At 36.3% G+C, this 27,877-nt stretch overlaps 1 protein-coding gene across 23 annotated transcripts in view; it reads left to right on the forward strand.

Moving 5' to 3' along the window:
• The window catches only part of SLC38A9 (solute carrier family 38 member 9), a 124,237-nt gene that overhangs the window by 39,713 nt on the left and 56,647 nt on the right, over nucleotides 1-27,877 (forward strand). For 16 of the 23 annotated variants that reach the window (XR_011430358.1, XR_011430361.1, XR_011430359.1 and 13 more), the window contains one exon: nucleotides 94-240. Coding sequence is in view for 3 of the 23 variants with exons in the window: in XM_070246259.1 (XP_070102360.1) it covers nucleotides 137-240 (104 nt within the window). In the remaining 20 variants the exon portion in view is untranslated. Of the gene's footprint in view, nucleotides 1-93; nucleotides 241-2,387; nucleotides 2,591-27,877 lie in introns of those variants that run through there. The other 7 variants (XR_011430365.1, XR_011430362.1, XR_011430367.1 and 4 more) reach the window with 4 other exon arrangements.

Raw genomic sequence — 27,877 nt, forward strand, 5'->3', positions numbered from 1 at the left:
CCAATTTCTTATGCATGCAGATATATTACTTATTTATAGTAAAATAATATTTTAATTAAACTTTAAATTATTTGTCTTTTCTGATTTATATAGGACTGACTTCTTCAGTGCTTAGAGTCTGAGAAAAATAGCAAATATGGATAGTGATTCTAGACATCGTCTCATCCCTGAGGTAGATCATGAAGTAAATCCTGGACCCATGAATATCCAGTTTGAGTCATCAGACCTAAGATCCAAAAGGTAAGTGTTTAAAATAAAATACTAATTTCGTAATTAGGGTTTTTAATTATTAAAATAGAACTAATTATAACCAAACGTATATAGTTTTGATTATAAAATATTCAGTTTCTTACAGGATCTGTATGTTTGCATGTGGGAGGGAATAAATATTAATACTGTTTCCTCATTTATATTTGACTTTTTTGACTAAACATCTCTGTCAGAGAAGGGGTTGGGGTAAGTTTTGTGAAGTAAGACACATTCATCTAATTCGTTTAACAAATATATGTTGATTTGTGCAGGTAATATGCTAGGTGCTGGGGATAGAACAGTAAAAATAATACCCAGCCCTTACCTTCACTGAGCTTAAATTCCAGCAGATAGTTTAAGATAATTTGAGTTTAAAATTTATTTCACTGCATACCTGGAAAACCCAAAAGAATCCACTGAAAAATCATTATAAATAGTAAGAGAATTCAGTAAAGTGGCTGTTTACAAAATAGGCAAAAATAAATACTATTCTGATGAGAAAATGTAGTGGAAGAAAAGATAAAATACGTAAGAATAGCCTTAAGAATGTACAAAATCTATATGAGAGAAACTTTAAAATACTACTGAGGGACCTAAAATAAGATTTAGAATATTCCTTCAAATCTGAGATGTGGATTGTAAATTGCACTTTTTTTTTTTAATGTAACACTAAGATAACCTGCTGCCAATAGGTCTGATGAAATAATCTCTTAGTATTTAGAACTTTTTTTTTGTATTTATTGAAAGAACTCTTGGATTTATTTGGTATTTTATCATGTCTCTCTTGTACAATTATAAAAATGAAAATATAAACAAAATAGTTAAGATATTACTAATCTGATTCTTCAGAATCACTTTTTGACTTGGAGTCATCAAAATTGGTGTTTTTTCCTCTCACACAAAATTGTCCTTTGTACTATTAAGGGCATTGATAGTGTAGCATTTCTTGAAAGAATTTTCTTCCAAATCACTGACACTTTCTTTTAGTTTTGATGCTCGCACTTTCCTGGTCTTACCAGAAGGTGTCACAGAAGGTTTTCTAACAACACCATGGCTCATATTTACTGAAATGACCAGAGATGACAGTTACCTGTCACGCCACCAAGAATAATTGCTGTCATGACTACCACATGGCTGACAGTGATTAAAAGATGTCCTGGATTATGAGATGCATCCATATTTTAGAAATGTTTAAATGTGTATATTAGAATTTCTAAAACATGACATGTAGCAAAAGGGCATATTCTGCTCTCAGTGGGAAGACTCTAAAATAAAATGTCATGCTCTTTAAATTTTAATCCATAACTTTAATGTCATCTCCCCCGAAAAGAAAATGCCAGTAGCCAATTGCAAAATGCACATTGCCCAGAAATTTCTTCTCTAAGATTTAATTTGCAGTGTCAAATAATATATGTACAAGGTGGTTTAATGCAGTGTTTTTTATAATAGCAAAAGATTGAAAACAACCAAAATGTCTCTTCTTACAGGACTAATAAATAAATTATGATACATTGATACAATGGAATATTTTTCACCCATTAAAAATAAGGAAGTGGCTTTATTACACATCAAAATGCAACAAGTCTTCAACTTATTTTGTTGAGTGAAAAAAGTGAAGTGCAGAGCAGTGTATATAGTATCCAACCATTTGGGTAAAAATAAATCTATAAATTATGTACAATAAAATATGTATAAATGACTCTGGGGGAATAAACAGGAATTGTAAGAGTTGTTGACTCCTCAGAGGGAGACGGAGTGCTTGAGGTGGGAGGCGTGGCAGATACTGTTAGGTAAATACCCAAGAATTATTCAACAACCCCACCTCTTCCTTGCCAACAGAATCGTAATTTTGTTAAGGGTCACAATAGCTTCCAATCCCGGAGATGAAGGAGGATTGTCTTAAGCTAGTCTTGATAATCCTGTTTCTGTTTTCCAGATACTTAATTTTTCAGTCTTTCTTGAAGCTAGAGGTGGTAATGTGTAATTTATCACATGAGAAATTTATCATTGTCATTTAAAGTGGCCATCAGAGAAGATAATGAAATGAATCATGTAATTTTCACTTATATATTCCAACATTAGTGAATACAAAAACTAATGAATGCTGATTGAATGCTCAGGATTTTCTTGAAACTTCTAAATTCTATGATAAATAATTGACCACTGTGACAATAGAACTTGGTCATTAAAGTACATTCCATTGCAATAAGTTGGCAGGAGTTCAAACAGTTCTCTGAGAATTTGTTTAACTGTGTAAATTAAATGGAAATATATTTTCTATAATGGAACTTGTCAAAATGAAAGAGAATCAACTATTTACAATCACGGGATAACTACCTAGGTAAGCATGTTTTACGGAAGGCAAATATTTATAGAGACTTAGCAGTACTGAATGCTAATGCTAATTTAAGAAAACAGAAACTATTATTTGATGAGAAAAAGGTAGGAGTACCTTAAAACATTGTTATTTCTATTAAAATATGGATTTTTTCACTTTATATACAGAAATAAAACTCAGAAACACTGAGGGAAAAGTATTTTCCATTAGAAGAACCAGCTTAGACAACTATTTCCAAAACTTCAGTCATTTTAGAGTCACTGTATGACTTTGGTGATATCCCATTACCACCTATGTATAATTATAATTTAATATATATTTTTACATTTATTAACTTTTAAAAATTAGGGTTAATTTAACCTCATCTTCACGTATTTGTGAAATGATTGAAGTATTGTTTATACTTTTTTCTACTATGCATGGCAATAAATATCAAGTAATTAAAATAGCGTTCATCCTTCTGCTACCTAAAATCATCTTACATATAACCACACTTTGGGAAACTGTCTTCAGCTGTCAGAGTATTGAAAACAGTATTTGATACTTACAGATTGCTTCTCCTGTTTAGCTTGTGGTTAATTCTATTTCTTCCACTAGGTGGCAATCAAAATTATGTATCAGTTCAAATTAAGAATTTTAAGAACTCCTTTGGACTGAAAGATAGTGTGCTGGATCTGCTTATCATTTTGGTGGAACTGGGGTCTAATTAAACTTAAGTGGAGGGAGGAGCTTGTCACTGTAGAGGAAAGATATATGTCGCAATCATTTGGGGAACTTTTGCAAACTACACAAGTCCATTTTCCCCTCTGCATACCTCCCCTCGTCTTCCTCATCAGTTTTTCACCTGGTTTAGGGTGGAGTGAAGAACGTGTGTGGAGGGACGGAAAGAGTAGAGATCTCCTATGCTGTGTTTGATATATTCCATTGTCACTCGGTGATCTCAGAAATTGTTCTGCTTTTCCCAGGCCTTGTTGTAACCAAAGATAGAACTGGTATTTAGGATTGCTTTATACTCTCCTGCTGCTCTGGGATTATACCCTTTGAGAGTTGACCATCCCAGCAAGCCTGAAACCAAGTGTGAAGTGGTTAATTTGTTTTTGAGCTTCCTTTTTTCAGTTTTCTCTAACTCTGTTTCCTCTTCCATTTTCCCCAGGGCCTGGGGCTTTCATGCTCCTCTCTGTATGCCCAGTTTTCCCCAGGGCAGGGATTCCCTCTAGCCAATGCTTTGTAAACCATATTTTTCTTCCACCCCTTATACACCAGTAGTACTTACCACTTATTCTTGCAGGCCTTTGTTGTCTACTTAGTGTTATAATGGCAAAATGTGATGTGTCAGAGACCTAGTCTATTACTTTTCCGTGGCTATTTACATTTTAATGTGGAGAATTCTAGAAATATAAAAGCCTAACCTAAAGCTTAGATTTTTCTGATTAATACATTTCAAGTGCTCTGGTAAGCCAGTGGGGCGGAGGTAGATATTTAAAATAGGTAGCATTCCTGGTGCCCTTCAAACATACTATGTATGCTATGGCCCCTGGTTTTTTAGAATGTCTGCTAGTCTGTGCATCTATAAACTAGCCTCTCTCACTTTCATCTGCCAGTAATGCTATCACTGAGTAGCAGCCTGAATTGACTCTTTTTGGTACTTTTGATCCCAGGAGAAAGAGGCAATAACAAAGCAAAATGAGTTTGTCTCTTCATGTGTGAGGGTAGATCCTGGCCCAGTAATAGTGATTGGAAGTGATTACTGAGGCTTGGTAGTTTCATAGTTGGGGATTATACAGATCTACAACAAAAGGTAGAAAAGTAGTTTTCCCAGGAGGGTTGGTTTCTAAAATGCATAAATTGCGTTTTGAAGAACTTGCCATTCATGTTAAGGAGATGGGATTAGGGTCTTGACCATTTATCACTGCCATGGAGCTGATGGCTGTTAACTTAAAAGCAAATTCACCTGTTATTTTATCCTCAAAATGAGTTTATTTAGGAATAGCCAAAAGAATAACAATTTGGGATATGCATGGTATGGCAAACCATAGGGAAATCTAGAAAACAAAAGAGGGAAGCTAATTTTATAGAGAAAAAGGAGGAGTAGGGAGGGGCTGTTTAAATGAAAATCCATTGGAGAAACTAACAGTTCAGAGCAGCAACGCCTTCTCATTGGCTGAGCTGAGGTGTTTCTCATTGTCAAGGCTGGGGAGAGAGATTTTCCTTCAGTAGTAAAATAGTGTTATTTCCTGTCCAAAATGCAAGGGTGAGTCTCTGCCTGTTTGGTGTAATTGATGATGTATGATAAGGCATGAGAGCTCCCCCTATAGGCCCTCCCAACTCCAATTTAGTTAAGGTTTCTTTTATCAATTTCCACATTTCCCCTTTTTAATGAGATCTTTTCCCAAAAGCATTGATCAACAATTAAATTCTTTGCACATAGTGGTCTTGTCCCTCAGTGTCAGGAAGCACCTTTCCTGGTTGTCATGTCCCATGTTGGAGGGAAAGCTCATAGTGGTTGGAAACTATTTAGGCCACATTTGAGGAACAAGGAAGCTTAGAAGGGAGAACTCTCAGGCATTTCTTATTCAAAGTTTATAGTTGTCCGAGATTGTAAGTGTTGAAAATCACTTCAAATTGTTGAGCTAACATCACTGTATTAGATATGTCATCTTTACAAAGTTTCGACAGGCAATAGGTACAGCTCTTTACAATAAATATTCAGAATAAGATTAAGATCAATTCCATAAGCGCAGTTTGCAGGATGATTCTAAACCAGGAGCCCAGACCTGAAGGTAACCAAATAAACAAATCAAAAGACAGCGGATTGTTAGGTAAAATTTGTTGTAGCCAAGGTGCTTGCCCTCTAATCTTATTAATTGGGTTTTTACTTCCCCAGAGGTATTTATCCGTGTGCAACAGGGGTGTTCACCACTGCGCAGACACTGCCTTGCTCAGCAAGTAGATAAGCAAGGGCTGTATGATTATCCAAAACAACTTTGGCCAATGAGTTAAGTGACTGTTGCTGAGCTGAGATTGCTTTGGCTGTGCAACAGCTAATTCCTCTAGTTTCAGGGAAAGATTCCTGGTCAGTTGTTCGTTGGTACTCACTCTGATCCATGGGAAGAAAGCTTTCCCCATGGAGGCAAACCCAGAGTCACGTACACCTCCTGGGAGTTCTCATCTAAAGCAAGTTTGGAGGTTTAACAGGAGAGACCAATGAGAGGTCTCTGACTATGCTGAGGGAACAGGACAGTGAATATGGCAAGGGCACACTGTCCTTGTATTCTCCAGCTGTTAAGGCAATGAGTTGCCCAAGCATAAAGCCCATTACTGAAACCTCCACAGATGAAGACATGACCGGAGGGTCTGCATAAGGCCCCTGCATAAGTGATATCATCTATAGACTCATCATCAGCATAGAGGCATTACCGTTAGGTAACTCAGATACTATGCTATTACATACTGAGAGGTTGCCTAAATATATGGGTTTATCAAGAAATTTACAGATGGCCTGGGTTACTTTGGTGGCCTCACAGAATTTTTCATACAAATATTCAAAAGATCTTGTTTTCGCCTTCCAAGGCTGGGTTAAATTAAAGCAAGGAACGAATTTAGGTGGGCTTAGCACCCTGACTTGGTACAATGGGCCAGCAGAGCAATTTAGACAAATAATAGCATCTGGAATCCCAGTGAAATTACTTATAGGGTGAACTACGGGGTCATTACTGCCTTTGACAGACAGGTTTCTGATGGCAAATCCATCAGAGATGTTTCCCCATTTCACAAGGGATTGGGAAATGCAAACAAGGGCATTGTCCTTCCAGAAAAGGGAGGAATAAAATTAACTAAGAAACAGCAGTTGGAAGAGGGTATACAGGCCTGGTCTGGTCATCCTGGGGAAACTGTCTGCCTCAGATGTCAGCTGCATCTCTTCCTAGTCAGTTTACTTGGAGGTCTCCAGCATTTGTTCAGGACCAGATATCAGGTGGAGTCTTCTTTAGCTGTGAGATGTGCACCCAAGACTCGAGTCCCTGAAGTTTGGCTGTCATCTGGGTAGTGAGGAGGGCCTTCCAAGAACATTTCTTGGAAGTAAAATTGGAAACATCAGTTTGGAGTATGATATCCAGACATTTAAGGAAACTGGAAGACTTTAAGATCCAGTCCAGTTTACAGGTATAACAAAACCTTAAAGACTATTAACAGGACTAGAATTTAACATCTACAAAGGTGCAAACATGAATTCTCTCTCCACAATAACCTTCATTTTTATTAAAGATAATCATAGTAAAACTAATTTGTTTGTATTAAACTTGGCCTGATTATTTATACAAATGCAGCAAAAATAGTGATTGACTATATAAGCTCTTTTTTAAGATTGTTTTGCTGAAACCTTATAAGCAGGGTACTAGCCTGATTTTTCAAGCAGTAACTTAAAGCTGTCTGGTCTTATCTGAGTCTGTATACATCTTTCTTGAATATAACATTTTAGTCAAAGCCTTGGTAATGTAGCCAACACTTTCAGTTGTCCTGTTACAAGGATACTAGACCTTCACTGAACCCATGCAAATGCATACATTGTCATGAAAAGAATACTTAAGAGTTTCCAAATTCTGGAGTGATCAGCTAGAGAGAAAAAGATAAATATCATTTCAATACTTGTTGCAAAGATACACTTTACCAAATTGCTGTGAGTTATATGTAGCTTAACAGAAAGGAGAGAAAAAAGAGTCCTTTACAACTGGAAAACAAAACGTTAAAGCAGGCAGTCCACTTGAGTTCCAGAAATTCTCATCAAGTTCAGTGTTATGATCTTAAAGTTATCAAAACCTGTATTCCAGAATACTTGTCAGAGTCTTTATCATGAATCTCTTTGAAAATGAAACATATCTGTAAAAGCATCAGAATTAAACAATAACTGTCTGTAACTGACAAAAGACTTTTTAAGAAGGCAATGGGTAAATATAATTGTCAAGAAAATTTGGGTACTTTTGTGACATACATTTTAGATAGTAACTAGAACTACAGGTCATACTATATTAGAACATACCAGATATTTAGGAATTTTATACAGTTTCTAGAACACTTCTTAGTAATATTCACCCATGCTATATAACCTTAAGAGGTTTACTATTGTTTATTTGACCATGCTTCTCATGTAATTTGACATACGAATAAGCCTAATTAGTGTAATCTCTCTCTTTTTATAAGGAGAGGGAATACATCTTTGAGATGCCCCAGGTGCCCTCTGGAAAATCCCAAAGTTACATCCAGGTCGAAAGATGTCATTTAGAATTTGAATATTTTGGCAAGCTTGTCAAAAATATCAGAAGGTCTGGATGCTTGACCAAATAGAATCACAGATCATTATGTAATAATACTTAAGTATCTATTTGACCAAAGTGACAATAATAGGTTTCAAAGGCAAATACAAAAGGTTACATAGTTGTAAGCAAAACTTAACTCCTTCAGTATTAAGACTCAGTTCTCTTATGTAAATAAAGACCTGTAGAAAGAACACAGGAAATTATTTTGACAAAACACAAAATCTAGGCATATTGCTTAATGGTAAAGAAGTTTTCAGAGTACACCAGCAGACCAACAGCCCAAGAAACCTTGTCTTTTCAACAGAAAAGAAAGCCAAATTTTAATTTTGTATCAGTTTATTTTGATATTGAAATTCATTTATTCCAATCTTAGCCAGTCCTTACTGCTCATAAAATTCTTTTCCCGTCTCTAGAATGCATTTCCATTCCTCATGCCTTCTAATACCAAAACATCATCCTACTTTCCTTGCTTAGAGAGATGTTTTCCTTTTTGTTTCTAGTAGTTTTAGTTACAGATATTAGAATTTTTAGCCCTTAAAATCCCAATTCCTGGTAAAAGCTTAAGACGTAAGCAATTGTGAGCTATATTAGCATTTTGCAGCTTGGTGAACTTAAAATACCTTTTATAAATTTCTAGAAACATGTGCCTATTTTTACATAAAAGATTTCTCAGCATGGTCTGTTCACTAACAGACCCAAATATTTTTAGTTTCTCTGTGATAGGAAGCCAAAAGCAAAGGAGTTAATGTTTTAATATTTTATCATGTTTGGAAAATGATTTAGGTATTCAGTGACTATCCATTATTTAGTTTAACTTAGTATAAACTTTAACCTTATTTACATTTACTTTTAATTATTTGCTTTTAAAAATCATGCTTGGATTAGACATTAAATAGCAAACCATCATCTTTTGTTTTTTAAGATTTTTTATTTTTCCTTTTTCTCCCCAAAGCGCCCCCGGTACATAGTTGTATATTTTCAGTTGTGGGTCCTCTAGTTGTGCTGTGTGGGATGCTGCATCAGTGTGGCTTGATGAGCGGTGCCATGTCCACGCCCAGGATCCGAACCAGCAAAACCCTAGGCCGCCGAAGTGGAGCACATGAACTTAACCACTTGGTGACGGGGCTGGCCCCCAAACCATCATCTTAGGTTACTTTCTTGCTGACAAATTTTGTAACAGACAGCATAAGCCTACTTGACTAGTAAACCTAGACAGAGAAAAAAGTTGTAAATTTGCATTGCGCTCATTACTAACAACTGTGAAGATATGCCTGTTTTTATTTTCACCAAAACCTTAACCTAGCTTTTATTTACTAAAGATTAATCCTAGATCATGTGAAACTGAAAAGCATTTAAGTTAGTTTTTATTATAGTTCTGAGATTTAAGAATACTTAATTTATAAGCATTTAATTTCAAGTCAATTAAATAAAGCTTTTTATGCATCAATTCTAGCAATACCATCCAGATGTAGAAAAATATCACATCTCTATAACATACATACATAGGCGCATAGACAGACATAAACAGAGATCTCATAGCTTTCATTTTAAAACATTTAACCATGTCTCAGGTACAAAACTCAAAAGAATAGTTGGATCCAAATTGTATTTCTGTCAGATGGACTAAGTTAAGGTTACTTGTTAAGGTGGCCAAAGTCTTTTCCCAAAGATTTTTATTTGCAAAATGTAAAGATCCTTTAAAGAGCTGTTTTTGGAGTCATTTTGTATATTATCAAAGGTCTAGGGTAATTGCTATTTAAATTTTTTCTTCTAGTTTTTTATTTGTTGCCGTTAACTTAGTAATTCGGGGTTTAGCATTTGAACCCTCAGAGGGTCTGATTTTTTTGTTGTTTTTGAGGAAGATTAGCCCTGAGCTAACATGTGCTGCCAATCCTCCTCTTTTTGCTGAGGAAGACTGGCCCTGAGCTAACATCCATGCCCATCTTCCTCTATTTTATATGTGGGACGCCTACCACAGCATGGCTTGCCAAGCAGTGCCATGTCCACACCCGGGATCTGAACCGGCAAACCCTGGGCCACCAAAGCAGAACATGTGCACTTAACTGCTGCACCACTGGGCCCCAGAGGGTCTGATTTTAAAGGGTCAGGTTTTCACAGAGGGGAAGAGAAGAAAATAGTGTCAGAGCAGAGCCTGGGTGCAAAATGGCTGCTGGGATGGGGTCTGAGACAAAGAAGTCTGGGAAGACAAACATGGTTGGCACCTGAGACAAAGAAAAAGTGGCGGAGGGGAACATGAGGCTTCAGAAGCCATTTCGTTCTCCCTCAGTTTTTCAGTTGTTTTGGCTAATTTAGACAAGGTATTTTATAGTGCAGCGGTTTTAGAGCTTTGTGCCTTTCCAGAAGCCTCCAGATACTAGTGAAAATAGACATACCATTTATTTTGCTTGATTTTAGAGCCATGGTCTTCCACTTTGGTTTTAAGAAAAGGTGGTTGGGAGAGACTGAAAATTCCTCATGTTGGCCATTGCAATTCCAGACTGCTTTTGGTCTGTTTGACCCACTTAGTTAAAAATGAACTTGTAGGGGGCACAAGGTTCTTAAACGTAAACCCAGCTGGTGTCTCTGAAGGAAGGTTTCCCTCAGGACATTTAGATGACTGAGATCCCACTTCTGACATCATATATATCAATGTAAAAGCAAATTCACCTGTTATTTTTATCCTCAAAGTGAGTTTATTTGGGAATAGCCAAAAGAATTACAATTCAGGATGTGCATGCTATGGCAAACCATAGGGAAATCCGGGAAAACAAAGGAGAGGAGCTACTTTTATAGAGAAAAAGGGGAGTATGGAGGGGCTGTTCTAAATGAAAGTCCTTTGGGGGAAAGTACAGAGAAGCAATGTGTGAGCTGAGGCACTTCTCATTGGCTGAGCTATTGCCAAGTGGGAAGAGAAATCTTCCTTCAGTGGTCAAGTAGTTTTACTTCCTGTCCAATATGCAAGCATACGTCTCTTCCTGTTTGGTGTAACTGATGATGTATGATAGGGCATGAGAGCTCTCCCTACAGGCCTTCCCAGCTCCAATTTAGTTAAAGTTTCTTTTATTAATTTCCACATGGCCAACTTGCTGATTGTATTACTACTTCTATACCCATCCTTCTCCTTCCTTTTCCTCCTGCTCTCTTCCCTCTCTTCCTCTTTTCTCTTCCTGTTCAGTCCACTTCTCTCACCTGTCTTCTCCCCACTTTACACCGTTACTTTTTCCCAGTAGAACTCTTTTGCTAAATGCTTAAAGAGGACAACCCAGGCCATGAAGTTAGAGCTGCTTTAAATCTAGGTATGGACTTTGTTAGGATGGGATCTTATTTCTAGTCCCATCAGAATCCTTTTATTCTCTCACATTCATAAGTTCTTAAGTATTTTTCCTTCTTGCTCTCTTTCCAGATATCTTTGTTTGTTTAACTGCTCTCTTGTACCCATACACATTGCCTGAGCTGCTTCCATTTCTTTCCCTAGATCTATCTATTCTGTCTGGTTTTGCTATTTCTTTCATTGCCTGTAAGCTAGTTGTGCTTTATTTTCTTCCTTCCCTTCCTCCCTCATTAACATTAGTTGGAGAAGCCTGAAGAAAGAGGGAGCCTAGTAGGCTTTGACTGGTGCTCATTAGGGCCAAGTCAAAAGTGTGTTTTGTTGGGAGGAAAGGGTATGAAGAGTTGGGCTAGCATCTTTCTCTGTCTGCTCAGTATTTTAACATCCTCAAGTATATAGTCAAAAAGGGTTTTAGTGGAAGTGACACCAGCAACATGGCAGAGTGAGCTGTTGCCTTTATCTCTCCCCCTTCAAACTACAACTAAATGGACTTTCATTGATCAATGGAGGATACCCATGCAACACAACAGGACACCTGAGTGACCCGTGCAGCTATACATCTGAAGGTGGATGGACTACCCCCAGGGAGGTAGTAGAGATAGGTAGCACTCTCCAGCCCCCTGACAGCCCTGTGCACATATGTGACTGCTCTCCTGGCTGGAGCAACCATAGCACTGCTGTGGTCCCATGGGTGGGAGCATGCCTTGGTGTGACTGCAGGAACAGGTGACAGCAGCTCTAGCCCCCGTGTGATTGCTTTCCCATCTGGTGGTAGAGCCCACAGTGCCATCACAGTCCCCAGAGAGTGGCCCAGGCTCAGACCTGGTGGGAAGGCCCCACTCACCAAGCACAGCAACCAGTATGACCTAAGAGGAGATGCTGGCACATCTACATGCCCAGATGAACGAGTTCCCAGCTGCTGTGAATGCCCATAGTACTGCTGTGACCTCAAAGTGGGGAGCATGTCTCAGCAAGACTGTGGGACAAGGTGGCAGCCCTGAGTCCCTCCATGATCGCTCTCCCATCTGGTGGGAGAGCCCACAATGCTACTGCAGCTCCCAGGGAGTGACCCAGGTTTGGATGTAGTGGAGAGGCCCCACCCACCAAGCACAACAGCTGGTATGACCTAGGAGGAGACAGTGTGAATCTGTGTGCCCAGGTGAATGAGTTCCCGGCTGCTATGAATGCCCATAATACCACTGCGGCCCTGAAAAGGGGAGGGCATCTCAAGGGGATTGTGGTAGCAGGCAGCAGCAGCTCTGATCCCGCGTGTGACCACTTTCCCATTCAGTGAGAGAGGCCACAGGACCACTGCAGTCCCAAGGAGTGACCCAGGGTTGGACAGGCACAGCTGACAGGGATTGTGGTGGGCTCAAAATGCACAGCACCTGTTCCCCCCTGTGGCACCAGGTGGAATCTCTGATCAGATACTATCACTATGCAAAGGCACAAATCCACCCCCATCAAATAATGTGAAGAGACATGTTAATGCTCCAGACCAGAAAGAACAAGAGAAACATCCAGAAATCAATCCTGAAGGCACATAAATTTACAGTCTAAATGACAGAGAATTCAATATAGCTATCATTTAAAAAGTCAATGACTTACAAGAGAACTGAGAGGGACAGTTCAAAGAAATCAGGAATAAAATTAGTGAACAGAGGGAATTCTTCACAAAAGAGATTTAAACTATAAAGAAAAACCAATCAGAAATGTTGGACATGAAAAACACAATGAGTGAGATAAAGAAAAATCTGGATCCCTTAAATAACAGAGCTGATATTATGGAGGACAGAATTAGAAATTTAGTGGATAGAAATAAAGAAATGCTTTAGATGGAAGAGGAGAGAGAACTAAGACTAAAAATAAATGAAGAAATTCTCCAAGAAATATCCAACTCAATTAGGGAATGCAACATAAGGAGAGAGTTTGTTCAAAGAATAATAGCTGAGAACTTCCCAAACCTGGGGAAGGAGCTGGAATTACAAGTGAAAGAAGCTACTATAACTCCTAATTGCATCAATGTAAAAAGATCTCCAAGGCATATATTAGTGAAATTGGCAAGAGTCAATGACAAAGAAAAAATATTAAGGGCAGCAAGGCAGAAGAAAATAACCTACAAAGGACCCCCTATGAGGCTTTCAACAGATTTCTCAGCAGAAACCTTACAGGCTAGGAGACAGTGGAATGATATATTCAAAATTCTGAAAGACAAAAACCTTCAGCCAAGAATACTCTATCCAGCGAAAATATCCTTCAGATATGATGGAGAAGTAAAAACTTTCCGATAAACAAAATCTGAGGGAGTTCATTGCCACAAGACCCTCCCCCACACATGAGAAATGATCAAGAAGGACCTCTTACCTGAAAAAAAAAGAATGGATTTACAAAGCCTTGAGCAATGAGATAAATAGGCAGGCAAAAATCAGAAAATTGCAGCTCTCTATCAGAGCAGATTAGCAAACAATTATAACCTTAAAGATAAAGGGAAGGAAAACATCAAAAATAACTGTAATCTTGTCATTTTAACCACAAATTCACAACAGAAAACAGTAAGTTGTGACAACAATAACTTAGATGTGGAAGAGGAAAGGGATGGAACCTGCTTAGACTAAGGAAATAAGAGGCTATCAGAAAATGGACTATCTCATCTATGAGATCTTTTATATAAACTTCGTGGTAACCACTAAACAAAAAATCAGAACAGAGACACAAATGAAAATAGAAAATTGAGAAAACCATCAAAGAGAGCTACCAAACTGAATTGGCAGTCTGAAATACAGGGGATGAGAAACAAGAGAAATAGAGAACAACTGGAAAACAAGTGATAAAATGGCAGCGTTAAGCCTCATATATCAATAATTACTCTAAATGTAAACGGATTGAATTCTGCAATCAAAAGACACCAAGTTGCTGGATGGGTTAAAAAACAAGCCCCCACAATATGCTGCCTCCAGGAAACACATCTCAGCTCTACAGACAAATACAGGCTTAGAGTGAAGGGATGGAAGACAACACTCCAAGCCAAGACAAACAAAAGAAAGCAGGTGTTGTCATGCTTATATCAGACTAAGTAGACTTTGAGATAAAAAAGGCAATGAGAGACAAAGGGGGGTAGTACATAATGATAAAATGGACACTCCACCAAGAAGACATTACACTTATATATGCACCCTACACAGGAGCACCAAAGTACATAAAGCAACTATTAATTGGCATAAAGGGAGATATTAACAGCCACACGATAATAGTAGGGGGCCTTGACATCCCACTTATATTAATGGATAGATCATCAAGACAGAAAGTCAACAAGGAAATAGTGGAACTAAATGGAGAACCAGACCAGATGGACTTAATAGATACACGTAGAACACTCCATCCACAATCAACAGAATATATATTCTTCTCAAGTGCACATGAAACATTCTCAAAGGTAGACCGTATATTGGGAAACAAGGCAAGCCTCAATAAAGTCAAGAATATTGAAATCATACCAGGCATCTTTTACAAATCCTAATGTGATGAAACTAGAAATCAACTACAAGAAAAAAGCTGGGAAAGTGACAAACATGTGGAGACTAAACAATGTCTGCTGAACAACCAGTGGATCATTAAATAAATTAAAGGGGAAATCAAAAAATATCTGGAGACAAATGAAAATGAAAATGCACCATACCAACTCATACAGGATGCAGCAAAAGCGGTACTAAGAGGGAAATTCATAGCAATATAGGCCCATCTTAACAAACAAGAAAAATCTCAAATAACAATCTTAAACTACACCTAACAGAACTAGAAAAAGAACAGACAAAGCCCCAACTCAACAGGAGAGAAGTAATAAAAATTAGAGCAGAAATAAATGAAATTGAAACCAAAAAAATAGTAGAAAGGATCAATGAAACTAAGAGCTTGTTCTTTGAGAAGATAAACAAAATTGACAAACCCTTAGCTTGACTCGCTAAGAAAAAAAGAGAGAAGGCTCAAATAAATAAAATTAGAAATGAAAGAGCAGAAATTACAATGGCTACCACAGTAATACAATGATTATAAGAGAATACTATGAAAAACTATATGCCAACAAGTTGGACAGTCTAGAAGAAATGGATAAATTCTTACTCATAAAACATCCCAAAACTGAATCAAGAAGAAATAGAGAATCTGAATAGACCAATCATAAGAGATTGAAACAGTAATCAAAAGCATCCCCAAAAATAAAAGTCCAGGACCAGATGGCTTCTCTGGAGAATTTTACCAAATATTCAAAGAAGATTTAGTACCTATCCTTCTCAAACTATTCCAAAAAATTGAAGAAGACAGAACACTTCCTAACACATTTTACCAGGCGAACATCACCCTGTTCCCAAAGCTAGACAGGGACAACACAAAGAAGGAGAATTACAGGCCGCTATCGCTTATGATCATAGATGCAAAAATCTTCAACAAGATATTGGCAAACCAAATATGGCAATACATTAAAAGGATCGTATGCCATGATCAAGTGGGATTTACATGAGGGATGCAGGGATGGTTCAACATCTGCAAATTAATCAATGTGATATACCACATTAACAAAATGAAAAATAAAAACCATGTGGTCATCTCATTAGACACAGAGAAGGCATTTGACAAGATCCAACATCCATTTATGATAAAAAAAAAAACTCTTAGAAAAATGGGTATAGAAGGAAAGTACCTCAACATAATAAAGGCCATATATGCCACACCCACAGCTGACATCATACTCAATGAGGAAAAACTGAAATCCATCCCTCTGAGAACAGGGACAAGACAAGTGTGCCCACTCTCTCCAGTCTTATTCAACACAGTACTAGAGGTTTTGGCCAGAGCAATTAGGCAAGAAAAAGAAATAAAAGGTATTCAAATTGGATAGGAAGGAAGAAGTGAAACCCTTGGTGTTTGCAGAGACATGATTTTATATATAGAAAACCCTAAAGAATCCATTGGGAAACTATTAGAAATAATCAGCAACTACAGCAAAGTTGCAGGGTACAGAATCAACTCACGAAAATCAATTGCATTTCTCACTCTGACAACAAACAAACAGAACTCAAGAATACAATCCCATTTACTATCACAGCAAAAAAATAAAATATCTAGGAATAAATTTAACCAAGGAGGTGAAAGACCTATACACTGAAAAGTATAAGATGTTATTGAAAGAAATCGATGATGACATAAAGAAATGGAATGATATTCCATGTACATGGATTGAAATAATAAACATAGTTAAAATGTCCATTCTACCTAAAGCAATCTACAGATTCAATGCAATCTCTATCAGAATCCCAATGACATTCTTCACAGAAATAGAACAAAGTATCCTAAAATTCTTATGGGGCAACAAAAGACCCCAAATAGCTAAAGCAATCCTGAGAAAAAAGAACAAAGCTGGAGGCGTCACACTCCCTGACTTCAAAATATACTACAAAGCTATAGTAATCAAAACAGCATGGTACTGGTACAAAAACAGGTGCACGGATCCATGGAACAGAATTGAAAGCCCAGAAATAAACCCGCAGATCTACAGGCAGCTAATCTTTGACAAAGGAACTGAGAACATAGGATGGAGAAGGAAAAGTCTCTTTAATAAATGGTGTTGGGAAACTGGACAGCCATATGCAAAAGAATGAATTATTTTATGTTTTGCCATACCCAAAAATTAACTCAAAATGGATTAAAGACTTGAAGGTACGATGTGAAAGCATAACACTCCTGGAAGAAAATATAGGCGGTACACTCTTTGACATCGGTCTTACAAGGATCTTTTCGAATACCATTTCTACTTGGACAAGGGAAACAAAAAATAAACAAGTGGGACTTCATCAGGCTAAAGAGCTTCTGCAAGGCAAAGGAAACCAGAAACAAAATGAAAACACAACCCACCAACTGGGAGAAAATATTTGCAAATCATGTATTCAACAAGGGGTTAATCTCCAAAAAATATAAAGTACTCATACAACTGAACAACAACAAAAAATAACCTGATCAAAAAATGGGCAGTGGAAATGAACAGACATTTTTCTAAACAAGATATACAGATAGCCAACAGGCACATTAAAAGATGTTCAACATCACTAGTTATTAGGGAAATGCAAATTAAAACTACAATGAGATGTCACCTTACACCTGTTGGAATAGGTATAATTACCAACACAAAAACTAACAAATGTTGGAGAGGATGTGGAGAAAAGGGAACCCTCATGCCCTGCTAGTGGAAATGCAAACTGGTGCAGCCACTATGGAAAACAGTATGGAGAGTTCTCAAAAAATTAAAAATAGAAATATGGTTCGACCCAGCTATCCCATTACTGGATGTTTATCCAAAGAACTTGAAATCAGCGATTCAAAGAGACTTATGCACCCCTGTGTTCATTTCAGCATTATTCACAATAGCCAAGGCATGGAAGCAAACCAAGTGCCCATCAGTTGACGAATGGATAAAGAAGATGTGGTATATATATACAGTGGAATACTACTCAGCCATAAAATATACCAAGTCCTATTTGCAACATGGATGGACCTTGAGGATATTATGGTAAGTGAAATAAGCCAGACAGAGAAAGAAACACTGCATGATTTCACTCATGTGTAGAAGATAAACACATAGACAAAGAGAACAGATGAGTGGTTAGCAGAGGAGAAGAGGGTTGCGGGGTGGGCATAAGAGGTAAAGGGGCATATATATATGATGACTGACAAATAATAATGTACAACTGAAATTGCAGAATGTTATAAACTATTATGACCTAAATAACAAAATGTATTTCAAAAAGGGTTTTAGTGCAATGGTATAATTACTGCAAAAGCAATGAAATCAATTCCAAGTATACAACAAAAGAATTGAGACTCTTTTTAACAGACTTAAAAACCAAATGTTTTAAGATTAATGGAGGCATATGAAATGCAGGGATCTTATTAAAACCCAATGGATGGCTGTAGCCTAATCATAAGGAATTGATGTTGTAAAAGTAACATTGAGATTATGTATCTTTGGCTTGCCTGTTATTTTTTAGTCTTAGTCTGAAATTGTCCCCAAAACTGTATTACATAACTTGTCTATGGCTTCTTATTTTAAGATTTCTTCTTGCAATCTATTCTCTATTCATTTGTCAGAAGATAGGATTTCTAAGGTCTTTTAAATGTTAGAAGATAAATGAATGCTTCAACATTTCAAGTTAGGAAGAACATTTTCTGTAAAGTAACATAGGAAAATGCTTCGGTGCTATATTTATTTAAAAAAGAACATCATATTTGCAAGAACATCATACTTCATTTTTTTACTGCAATAGTTTATAATTTATCTTGGCATGTTATCATTACTGCAATTAAGGTTCTTTCTCTCTTTTATCATATTCATATCTGACCTGTTATTATTTATTCTAACACTGGTTTTTATAACACTGGTTTTTATGTCTCTGCTTTTTTATTTTCCTATACTTCATATATAGAATAGCTTCTAATCTTCTTTTAAATCCTTGCTTATTCGTTATAAATTGATGAATCTTTTGTCTTCTTTATTCTATCTTTGAGTGTAGCTATGCCCAAGAATTAACGTATTAAAATTCATATTTTATTATGTTACTTTCATTTTGTTTCTCCTTTATTATAGTTAGAGAATAATTTTTATCTTTATGTCTATAGATAGATATATATTTTCCATTTTATTCCAGCTTTCTTGAGATATAATCAATCTTTTAATTTTATTAAAGTTAGTAAGTTTGGGTGTTAAAAATAATTGCCTTAAAAAAGGGCATGGTTCTCAAGCATTGCTAGTGGGATTGAAACATAGTATAGCCACTTTTGAAAAACAATTTGACAATTCTTCAAAATGTTAAATATAGAATTGTCATTTGACCCAACAATTCCACGCCAAGGTGTATACACCCAAGAGAATTGAAAACATATGTCCACACAAATAGTTATAAACAGTTTGTAATGTTCATACTAGACAAAAGTGGAAATAATCCAAATGTCAGTCAGTTGATGTTTACAATTAAAATGTGGTATATCCATACAGTGGAATATTATTTGACCATAAAAAAGAAGCAAAGTAGCAGTATATGGTACAATATGTATGAACCTTGAAAACATTGTGCTGTGTGAAAGAAGCCACACAAAAAAGGTCTCATATTGTACTATTCAATTTGTATAAACTGTCTAATTTAGGTAAAATCATAGAGACAGAAAGGAAGTAGACTAATGGTTACCAGGGGCTGGAGAGAAGGGAGACTAGAGTCAAGAGTTTCCTTTGGGGGTGATGAAAATGTTCTAAAGTTGATTACGGTGATGGTTGCACAACTCTGAATGTACTAAAAACTACTGAATTGTAAATTATAAATGGGTAACTTTTATGGTATGTGAATTAATATCTTAATAAATCTGTTATTAAAAAATAAAAGAGGTGGGGTTGGCCCTGTGGCTGAGTGGTTAAGTTCACATGCTCTGCTTCAGCGGCCTAGGGTTTTACAGGTTCAGATCCTGGGCACGGACATAGCACTGCTCATCAAGCCATGCTGAGACGGCATCCCACATGCCACAACTAGAAGGACCCACAATTGAAAATATACAACTATGTACTGTGGGGCTTTGGGGAGAAAAAGGAAAAAATAAAATCTTTAAAAAAAGTTTTAAAAATAAAGGAAGGCATGGTGGACTTCTGCTTATGATAAGGGCAGATTAAGGAATTTGGACCAATCAACTGGCTAAGAATAACTAGAAAACTGACAAAATTTTTTTAAAGTCGACTTGAAGACATGGGAGAACTAATAAGACAATGAAGAATAATGACATCTAGATCAAGAAGAAGAAGGAAACCCAGAAAGGGGTGTCACAGCATCTCCTCAAGGGTTTTTGGCAATTCTAGTTTATTAGCTGAGAGAACAATAAATCAAACACAGCTTTTGACAGCTTTACAAGGCTAGAGGGAGAAAAATTAGAATCCAGGTCTCACTAAAAGTAGACCCCATGCAAACTTTGGGTTGGAAGCCCTAAAGTCTATAAGCTTAGAAATATGAGTGAACTTGAAATAAAATGACCTCCTTGCAGGGACTGGAGCTCAACTTTAACTCATCTCAATCCCCAAAACTGGATTAAGATAATGTAGGATTGCTGGCTTTCTCAAATTGGCTCCCAAAAGCAAGTGTAAACCTTTTCTAAAGAAAATAGTATTTTCTAGGCTTCAAATTATTTATACTATTTTCCATATACAGATGGTCCCTGACTTATGATCATTTGACTTAGGATATTTTTGACTTTGCGATGGTGTAAAAGTGATACACATACAGTAGAAAGCATATTTCAAATTTTGAATTTTGATCTTTTCCCTGGGCTAGTGATATGTGGTAGGATACTCTGCAGTGGGCTGCAGCTCCCAGTGAGCCACGTGATCGTGAGGGTAAACAACCAATACACTTATGACCGTCTGTACCCACACAACCATTCTGTTTTTCACTTTTAGTACAGTATTCAATAAATTACATGAGATATTCAATACTTTATTATAAAATAGGCTTTACGTTGGATGATTTTGCCAAACTGTAGGCTAATGTAAGTGTTCTGGGTATGTTTTAAGGTAGGCTGTGCTAAGCTATGATGTTCAGTAGTTAGATGTATTAAATGCATTTTCAACTTACAAAGGGTTTATCAGGATGTGACCCCATCAAAGGTCAAGAAAGGGGGGCCAGCCTGGTGGCGAAGCGGTTAAGTTCACATGTTTCGCGTCAGTGGCCCAGGGTTCGCCCGTTCGGATCCCGGGTGCGGACATAGCACCACTTGGCAAGCCATGCTGTGGCAGGCGTCCCACATATAAAGGAGAGGAAGATGGGCATGGATGTTAGCTCAGGGCCAGTCTTCCTCAGCAAAAACAGGAGGATTGGCAGCAGATTTTAGCTCAGGACTAATCTTCCTCAAAAAAACAAAATAAAACCAAAGGTCAAGAAAGTTCTGTATTGTGGAATTCCGTAAGTACAATGTCAAGTACTTAATCAAAAATAGCTAGGCATAAGAGGAGACAAGACAACATGATTAGAAATTAAGAGATCCAATACAAAATAGAGATAGAAGTGATCCAGATAATAGAGTTATCAGGAGCAGACTTTTAAAGAACTTTGTTTAATATGTTCAAGGAAATTGAAATAAGGTTGAGAATTTTGGCATTGGCTAGAAATATGAAAAAAAACCAAATTCATGGAAAATGTTTGTTGAATAAAAAAAGAATAAATGGAAATTTTGGAAATAAATCACAGTAACCTAGGATAAGAAATCAATCAACGACAATAACAAATGTTAGCAAGGATGTGGAACAGTGGGAATGCTCATACAGTACTAGAGTGAGTGTAAATTAGTACAATCATTTTGGAAAAGAATTTGTAATTATCTACTAACATTGAGTATATAACAAGTTTGTAATCAATAGAAATGTGTGCACATTGCACCAAGAGACGTGTACAAGAATATAGATTGCAATTTATGCATAGGAGCTCCAAACTGGAAATAAACCAGAAACCCATCAATAAGAATGGTTAAATAAATTGTATTTTCACATAATAAAATCTTACACAGCTATGAAAATGAACAAACTACAGCTACACACAAGAATATAGATGAATCTCATAAAGATAAAGTTGGCAAAAGAAGCTAGATGGAAAATACATATCGTGTGATTCCACTTTATGTAAAGTTCAACAGCAAGTAAAATTAATTGTGTGTATGTGTGCCTGCCTGCATGTATGTGGGTCTACACTCATTTGGAAATGCACTGAAGCATTAGCTGATTATTTCTCCTGAATCTTTCCCTGAACCTCATGCCCCTGCAGCAAACCGAGAGTCCTTTGTCAGGGTCATCCAAGGATTTGAACTGCCATAAACTCTAGGGATCACAACTGAGGCTGAGAATGATATATAAGGGGAAAGTACCAGGTTTCAAGGAGTAGTAAAAAGTTTCATGATAAAAAATTGTCCATAAGAATCACTGAAATGCCCCCCAAAAGCTATATTATAAGCGGTTTTCCATATTAGGAATTCTTTCTAAACATCGCTTTAAAAAATATGTATTATTTAAATATATCATAATTTAATAATGTTTAAATATTAAGCTGTTTACAATTTTTAATTATTTTAAATGATGCTGTGATTAGCAGCTTTCTATATACCATATTTAGATTTCCTTCTAATAGAGTCTCAAAAGTATAATTATTAAAATAAAGGTTGTAAGCACAGTTAAGCCTCTTGATGCATATAGCCAAATTGTTTTCTAGAAAGACTATGCCGCCTTATACTGCTACCAGCAATGCATGACAGTTCCTATTTCAAAATCCCCTTTCTAGCACTATTTCCTTCTTTTTACCAAAATATCTCTTATATTTTGTTTATAAAACTTTCATATATGTAAAAGTTAGTTGATAGGGAGGCAGTTGGCAGGGCAAGTTTCACGTTGGACTCTTGCCTTTATCAGTCTAGTCTGTTATTCTGGGATTGGTCTGCTGAGTAACATACTGTACAACTAACAATGGATTTCTGTCAAGCTACTACAGTATTTGCCATCTGGGTTGAAAATATAGCCATTGTCACCTGAAAGACCAGTTTGTGTAGACCTTTTTTTTTAAAAAAGATTGGCACCTGAGCTAACAACTGTTGCCAATCTTTTTTTTCTTTTTTCTTTTTCTCCCCAATCCCCCCAGTACATAGTTGTATATTTCAGTTGTGGGTCCTTCTAGTTGTGGCATGTGGGATGCCGCCTCAGCATGGCCTGATGAGTGGTGCCATGTCCGCACCCAGGATCTGAACCAGTGAAATCCTGGGCCACCAAAGCGGAGCACGCGAACTTAACCACTCGGCCACCGGGCTGGCCCTGTGTAGACCATTTGTTGCTAGTGTCTTTGCAGTGGCAGAGCAGAAGTTCTCTTAGCCCACCTGCCTTTCTTGAGAGCCATGATGAAAAATTCTAAGGCTTGATGTGTAGTATCCCTTTCTTAAGTTATGGGAAAAATAAGAAAGAGGCTCTTTGTCTTTGGTGATCTGTTTAAAAAGTAAATGAGTTTTGGTTTTGTGTTTTAAATTTCTAGATAACTGAATTAAGAAAACAAGGAAAGCAATTTTAATCATTTGAAGAATCATATATATTTAAAATAAGATTTATCTCAATATGTATACTTAATGAATTCTTTACCTTCTTTCATTACCTTTTCAGTTTTTAAGAAAAAAGAATTTTAGTTAAAATGCTGGCCTAGCATTTTTCTTCTTCTCTCCTATTTTTTTTTTTTTTAGTGGGGAATAGTTAGGTTACGAAACTGGAAATTTTAGAAACTGGAAATTTTATTTCTTTTCCAGAAATTCTTTTGGTAGATTTGTGTGAGAAGGAGAGTAATAATTGGCATGGCATTGCAGACCAAAGCCTACCCTTTATTTATAATTAAGACAAGCTCTTTATTTCAAAATATTAAGTTAATACTCATTCTTTATTGCACTTAAGTAAATTGAGACAATTTGTGATTTATTTTGGCATTCTCATAAAGTGAATAAAAAGAGAGCTGCTTGGAAAACTGTGCTCTCTTGGGAATTTTTCCCACATTCCTAATCTTCCTTTGTGGAATGTCACTCAGTATGTCTCATTTGGAACTGGGTTTTTTTTTTTAGATAGAAGATAGGATGAGGTGGTGGTGTTACTGTTTTATATCAACCTAGAGAAAAACTGAAGAACTATTATGTTGGTATTTACTTACAGATGCTTCTAGTATCTTAACTTGTTTGAAATGTTCTTGGTGTTTATATAGTTCCATTAGCCTCATTTCACTACTGATACTCAAAACAAAACAAAGCAAAACCTTGCATTTCTGTTACTGATTATTTTGTAGCCATAAAAGAAGAGATTATTTGTTTTCAGGACAGTAAAATTAAAGTAATTTATGGATTTTTTAAAACCAAAATTTGAAAGCTTGAATTTCATTTAAAGAATTTTGGAATTCATTCTTAGCAAAATCTGTATTTAATTAAGATACATGGGCCTGAGAATTAATATTCAGGTCATGTTCTTTGTCCACATGTCATTGATGAAGATGTTTACTTGCAGCTAAGTAACAGCTCAGAATTCTATAATAAAGGATCCATAACCTTCAACCAGGTGTTTATTAATATTTACTTTTTCGTCATACCACCCTTATCAGTTAAAAAAAAAGTCTAAAAAAATTGAGACTGCATATATATATGTGTATTTGTGTGTGTATTCATTTGCAAATTACATACACATACTTCTATGCTTATGTACATTATAAAACATAAAAATAGAAATTTCAAAATTATAAGATGTGATCTTCATAAAATTAACTTTTAATTTTATTAACAGTACATCAGAACTTTTGTTTTTACTTTATAATATTTTCAATAACAATTAAATATGCTTTATTATTTTTGAAAACCTTATAAAACTTTGCCACATAGTAAGTGAAACTGATTTGAAGTTCATTTCAATCTCATCCAACAATTATGTGGAAGTTTTTGTTGAAATTTGCCTGGTAAATTTTCATCCTCCCTGGTGTCACTCAGTTCTTACATGTAGTGATTGGCAGTGCTATTTTGCATATTTTGGTATCCCCTGCTATTTTTAAAGTCCAAAATACTAGTGTGTTGGTTTAATACTGTTAATTTAGAAACAACCTTTCGCTTTGTTCACCTTTCTTGATTCTCTCTCCAGTCTATCCTCCAATCTCTCCTTCATTTCTGACACCCTCCTGGCTTTACTTTGCCATTCAATTCCAGCAGTCATCCCCAAAACACACACACCCCCCAGAAGGGGAACAAAAGCATTGATTTAGAGAGAGCCTTCAGAAAGTGGCTTATCTCTTTGCTCAGGGAAGGGGAGGAGTTAATAGACAGAACCATCCTTCCCAGGTTAACTGGGAGAGAAATCAAAACTGCTATGACCCAGTAGGTTCTGGCCAGAGTGGAGGAGCTCCCTAGCGATCTGAAAGCCCACTTGAGGGGCACCAAGCGCTTCAGGAAGGTCCTGAAGTCTTTCTGGACCAATTACTTCAAAAGGGTCAGTTTGGAAGGTATCCTGGGCAGAAGGATACAAAGGGGAAAGAATCATTAGATATAATCATATCTAATAATTTACATTAGAGTTATAACTTTTTAAGAAAAATTTTTTTATTTTTTATTTTTCCTTCTTCTCCCCAAAGTCCCCCAGTACATAGTTGTGTATTCTAGTTGTGGGTCCTTCTAGCTGTGGCATGTGGGACACCACCTCAGCATGGCCCAAGGAGTGGTACCATGGATCCGGGCCCAGGATCCAAATGGGGGAAACCCTGGGCCAGCGAAGCGGAGTGCGCAAACTTAACCACTCGGCCACAGGGCCAGCCCTTAGAATTATAACTTTTGAATGTTTATTTTTATAAGTTGTTTTATTTGATGATTTATAATGTTTGTAAATTTCCGTATTTGAAATATGAGTGTTTAATTTCCCTGATTTTTAAACATTTTATATTCTGAACACTTTTTAGTGAAAATACTTGTATTAATACTTGTGTTACATGGAATGAATACCAAGATACTAGTGTTGCCATTTGCTTCATTATTACAATTGTTATTTTTTTTTATGTTTAATACAGGTTCAAAGACCATTCACATTCTTTGTAAGTTCTTAAATGTTAGAAAATTTTTAATCTATGTGTATAAGATTGCAGGTATGAGTTTTTATTGGTGACAGACATCATTTTCAGCAATACGTGTAACAATGGAAACATTTATAGACATCTGTTATTAGGATATTCTCTGTACAACATGAGTTTTTTTTAAAGTAACTACTTTCTCAGTCATTGTTAAAATATCTTCTTTACCTTGAAAGGAGATAGATTAAGTATCTGGGGGCTTTTTGGCTTTTAATACGTGCTGTGTACCTATGTAGTATACTGTCGACAGCCACATGTCATCATAAAAGAGGTCAACAAATTTGGAACAGTTGTCTTTTTATATAGGAAAAGTAGGTAACTCATGTTTAAGTTTGACAAATCTTTAAGGTATTTTGCCACAAGATAACCAGCAAATTTCTGAATGGTACAAAAGATGTTTTGCTCCCTCTTGATCTCATTACTAAATTTTGAAGGAATATGTTAATTGATTTTTTTTTTGTTTTTTTATCACATGATATATGTATATATAGAAGAGTGCATAATACGTATGTACAATTTAAAAAATAATTATGAAGCTGACACTCATCTAACCAACACCAAGGTCCAGAAGTTAGCAGCACCCCAGAAGCTCCCCACGTGTCTTTCACCAAACACATCCCCCATCTTCCCTACAGATAACAACTCTCCTGACATTCTTGTGATCATTTCCTTACTTTTCTTCATAATTTATTGTCCTTGTATCCCTAAATACTGAATTCAGTTTTACCTGTTTTGTGTCTCATGTAAAAGGAATCATACTGTATGCAGGGCTTTGTGGATTTTGTTCAGCACTGTAATTCTCATCCAAGCTGTGTGTAACTCTACTTTCATTCCAGTGGTTTCTAGCATTTTATTCTGTGAGTATCTGAAGTTTATTTATCTGTTCTATTGTTGTTGGACATTTGGGATGTTTCTAGTGTGAGGCTCTTACAAATAATGTTTCCATGAAAATTCTTGCATGTATCTCCTGGCATACATGTACAAGAACTTTTCTAGGATTATGCCCGAGAATGGACTTGCTTGGTAGTAGTGTTTGTGCATATTCAACTTAACTAGATAATACCAGACTTTTCCACCGGGGTTATACCAATTTATATTCCCACTAGAATGTAAAAGGTTTCCATTGCTCTACCTCCTTAGCACTTGTTATTGTCAGATTTTAAAATTTTAGCCATTCTGATGAACATATTATCGTATCTCATTTTGTTTTTTTGCAAGAGGACGAGGTTGGCAACATGTTATTAATGATCACTAGTGGTGGGGTTATAGGTGATTTTTGTATTTTTTATGCTTTTTAAAGTATTTTCTAGAGAATTTACACTTAGCCCTTCAACTACCACTCCATTTCTCTCATTGCTCTTTACAGAAAATTCCTTGCAAAGATTATTTATACTCACCATACCCAATTTTTTCTTGAACCTGATTCAGACAGAATTTTTCCCTTTTCACTCACTGGAACTACTCCTATCCAAGTCACCAACAGTCATTTCACTGATCAGTCCTCATCTCATTTGACTTAGCAGTATCGCTTGACACAATTAATCATTTTCTACTCCTGTAAACAGTCTTTACTTGGCTTGAAGATACCACACTAAATGAATTTTCTTACAGGTTGCTTCTTCTCATTTTGTATAGCGTTTGAGACCTTGATAAATCCTCCCGTCATTTCTCTCTCAAGTATTTGTTTTTTAAATTTTAAGCCTACATTAAAGTTGAAAGCTTTATTCCCATAATTTATTAGCTTTTTTCCTGATTATAAAAATAATAGAAGTTTTGATGGTCATACTATGGTTATATATGATGTCATCATTGGGTGAACCTGAGTCAGTATATGGGAACTCTCTGTACTATTTTTCCACCTTCTGTGTGAGTCTAAAATTATTTCATAATAAACTGTTTTTCTTAAAGCAATGCACCATATTATTCACCATACTTTATTTATTCACTATATTTTGCTGAACTCCTAC

Source organism: Equus caballus, chromosome 21 (assembly GCF_041296265.1).
Source record: "Equus caballus isolate H_3958 breed thoroughbred chromosome 21, TB-T2T, whole genome shotgun sequence".
Lineage (NCBI taxonomy): Eukaryota > Metazoa > Chordata > Mammalia > Perissodactyla > Equidae > Equus > Equus caballus.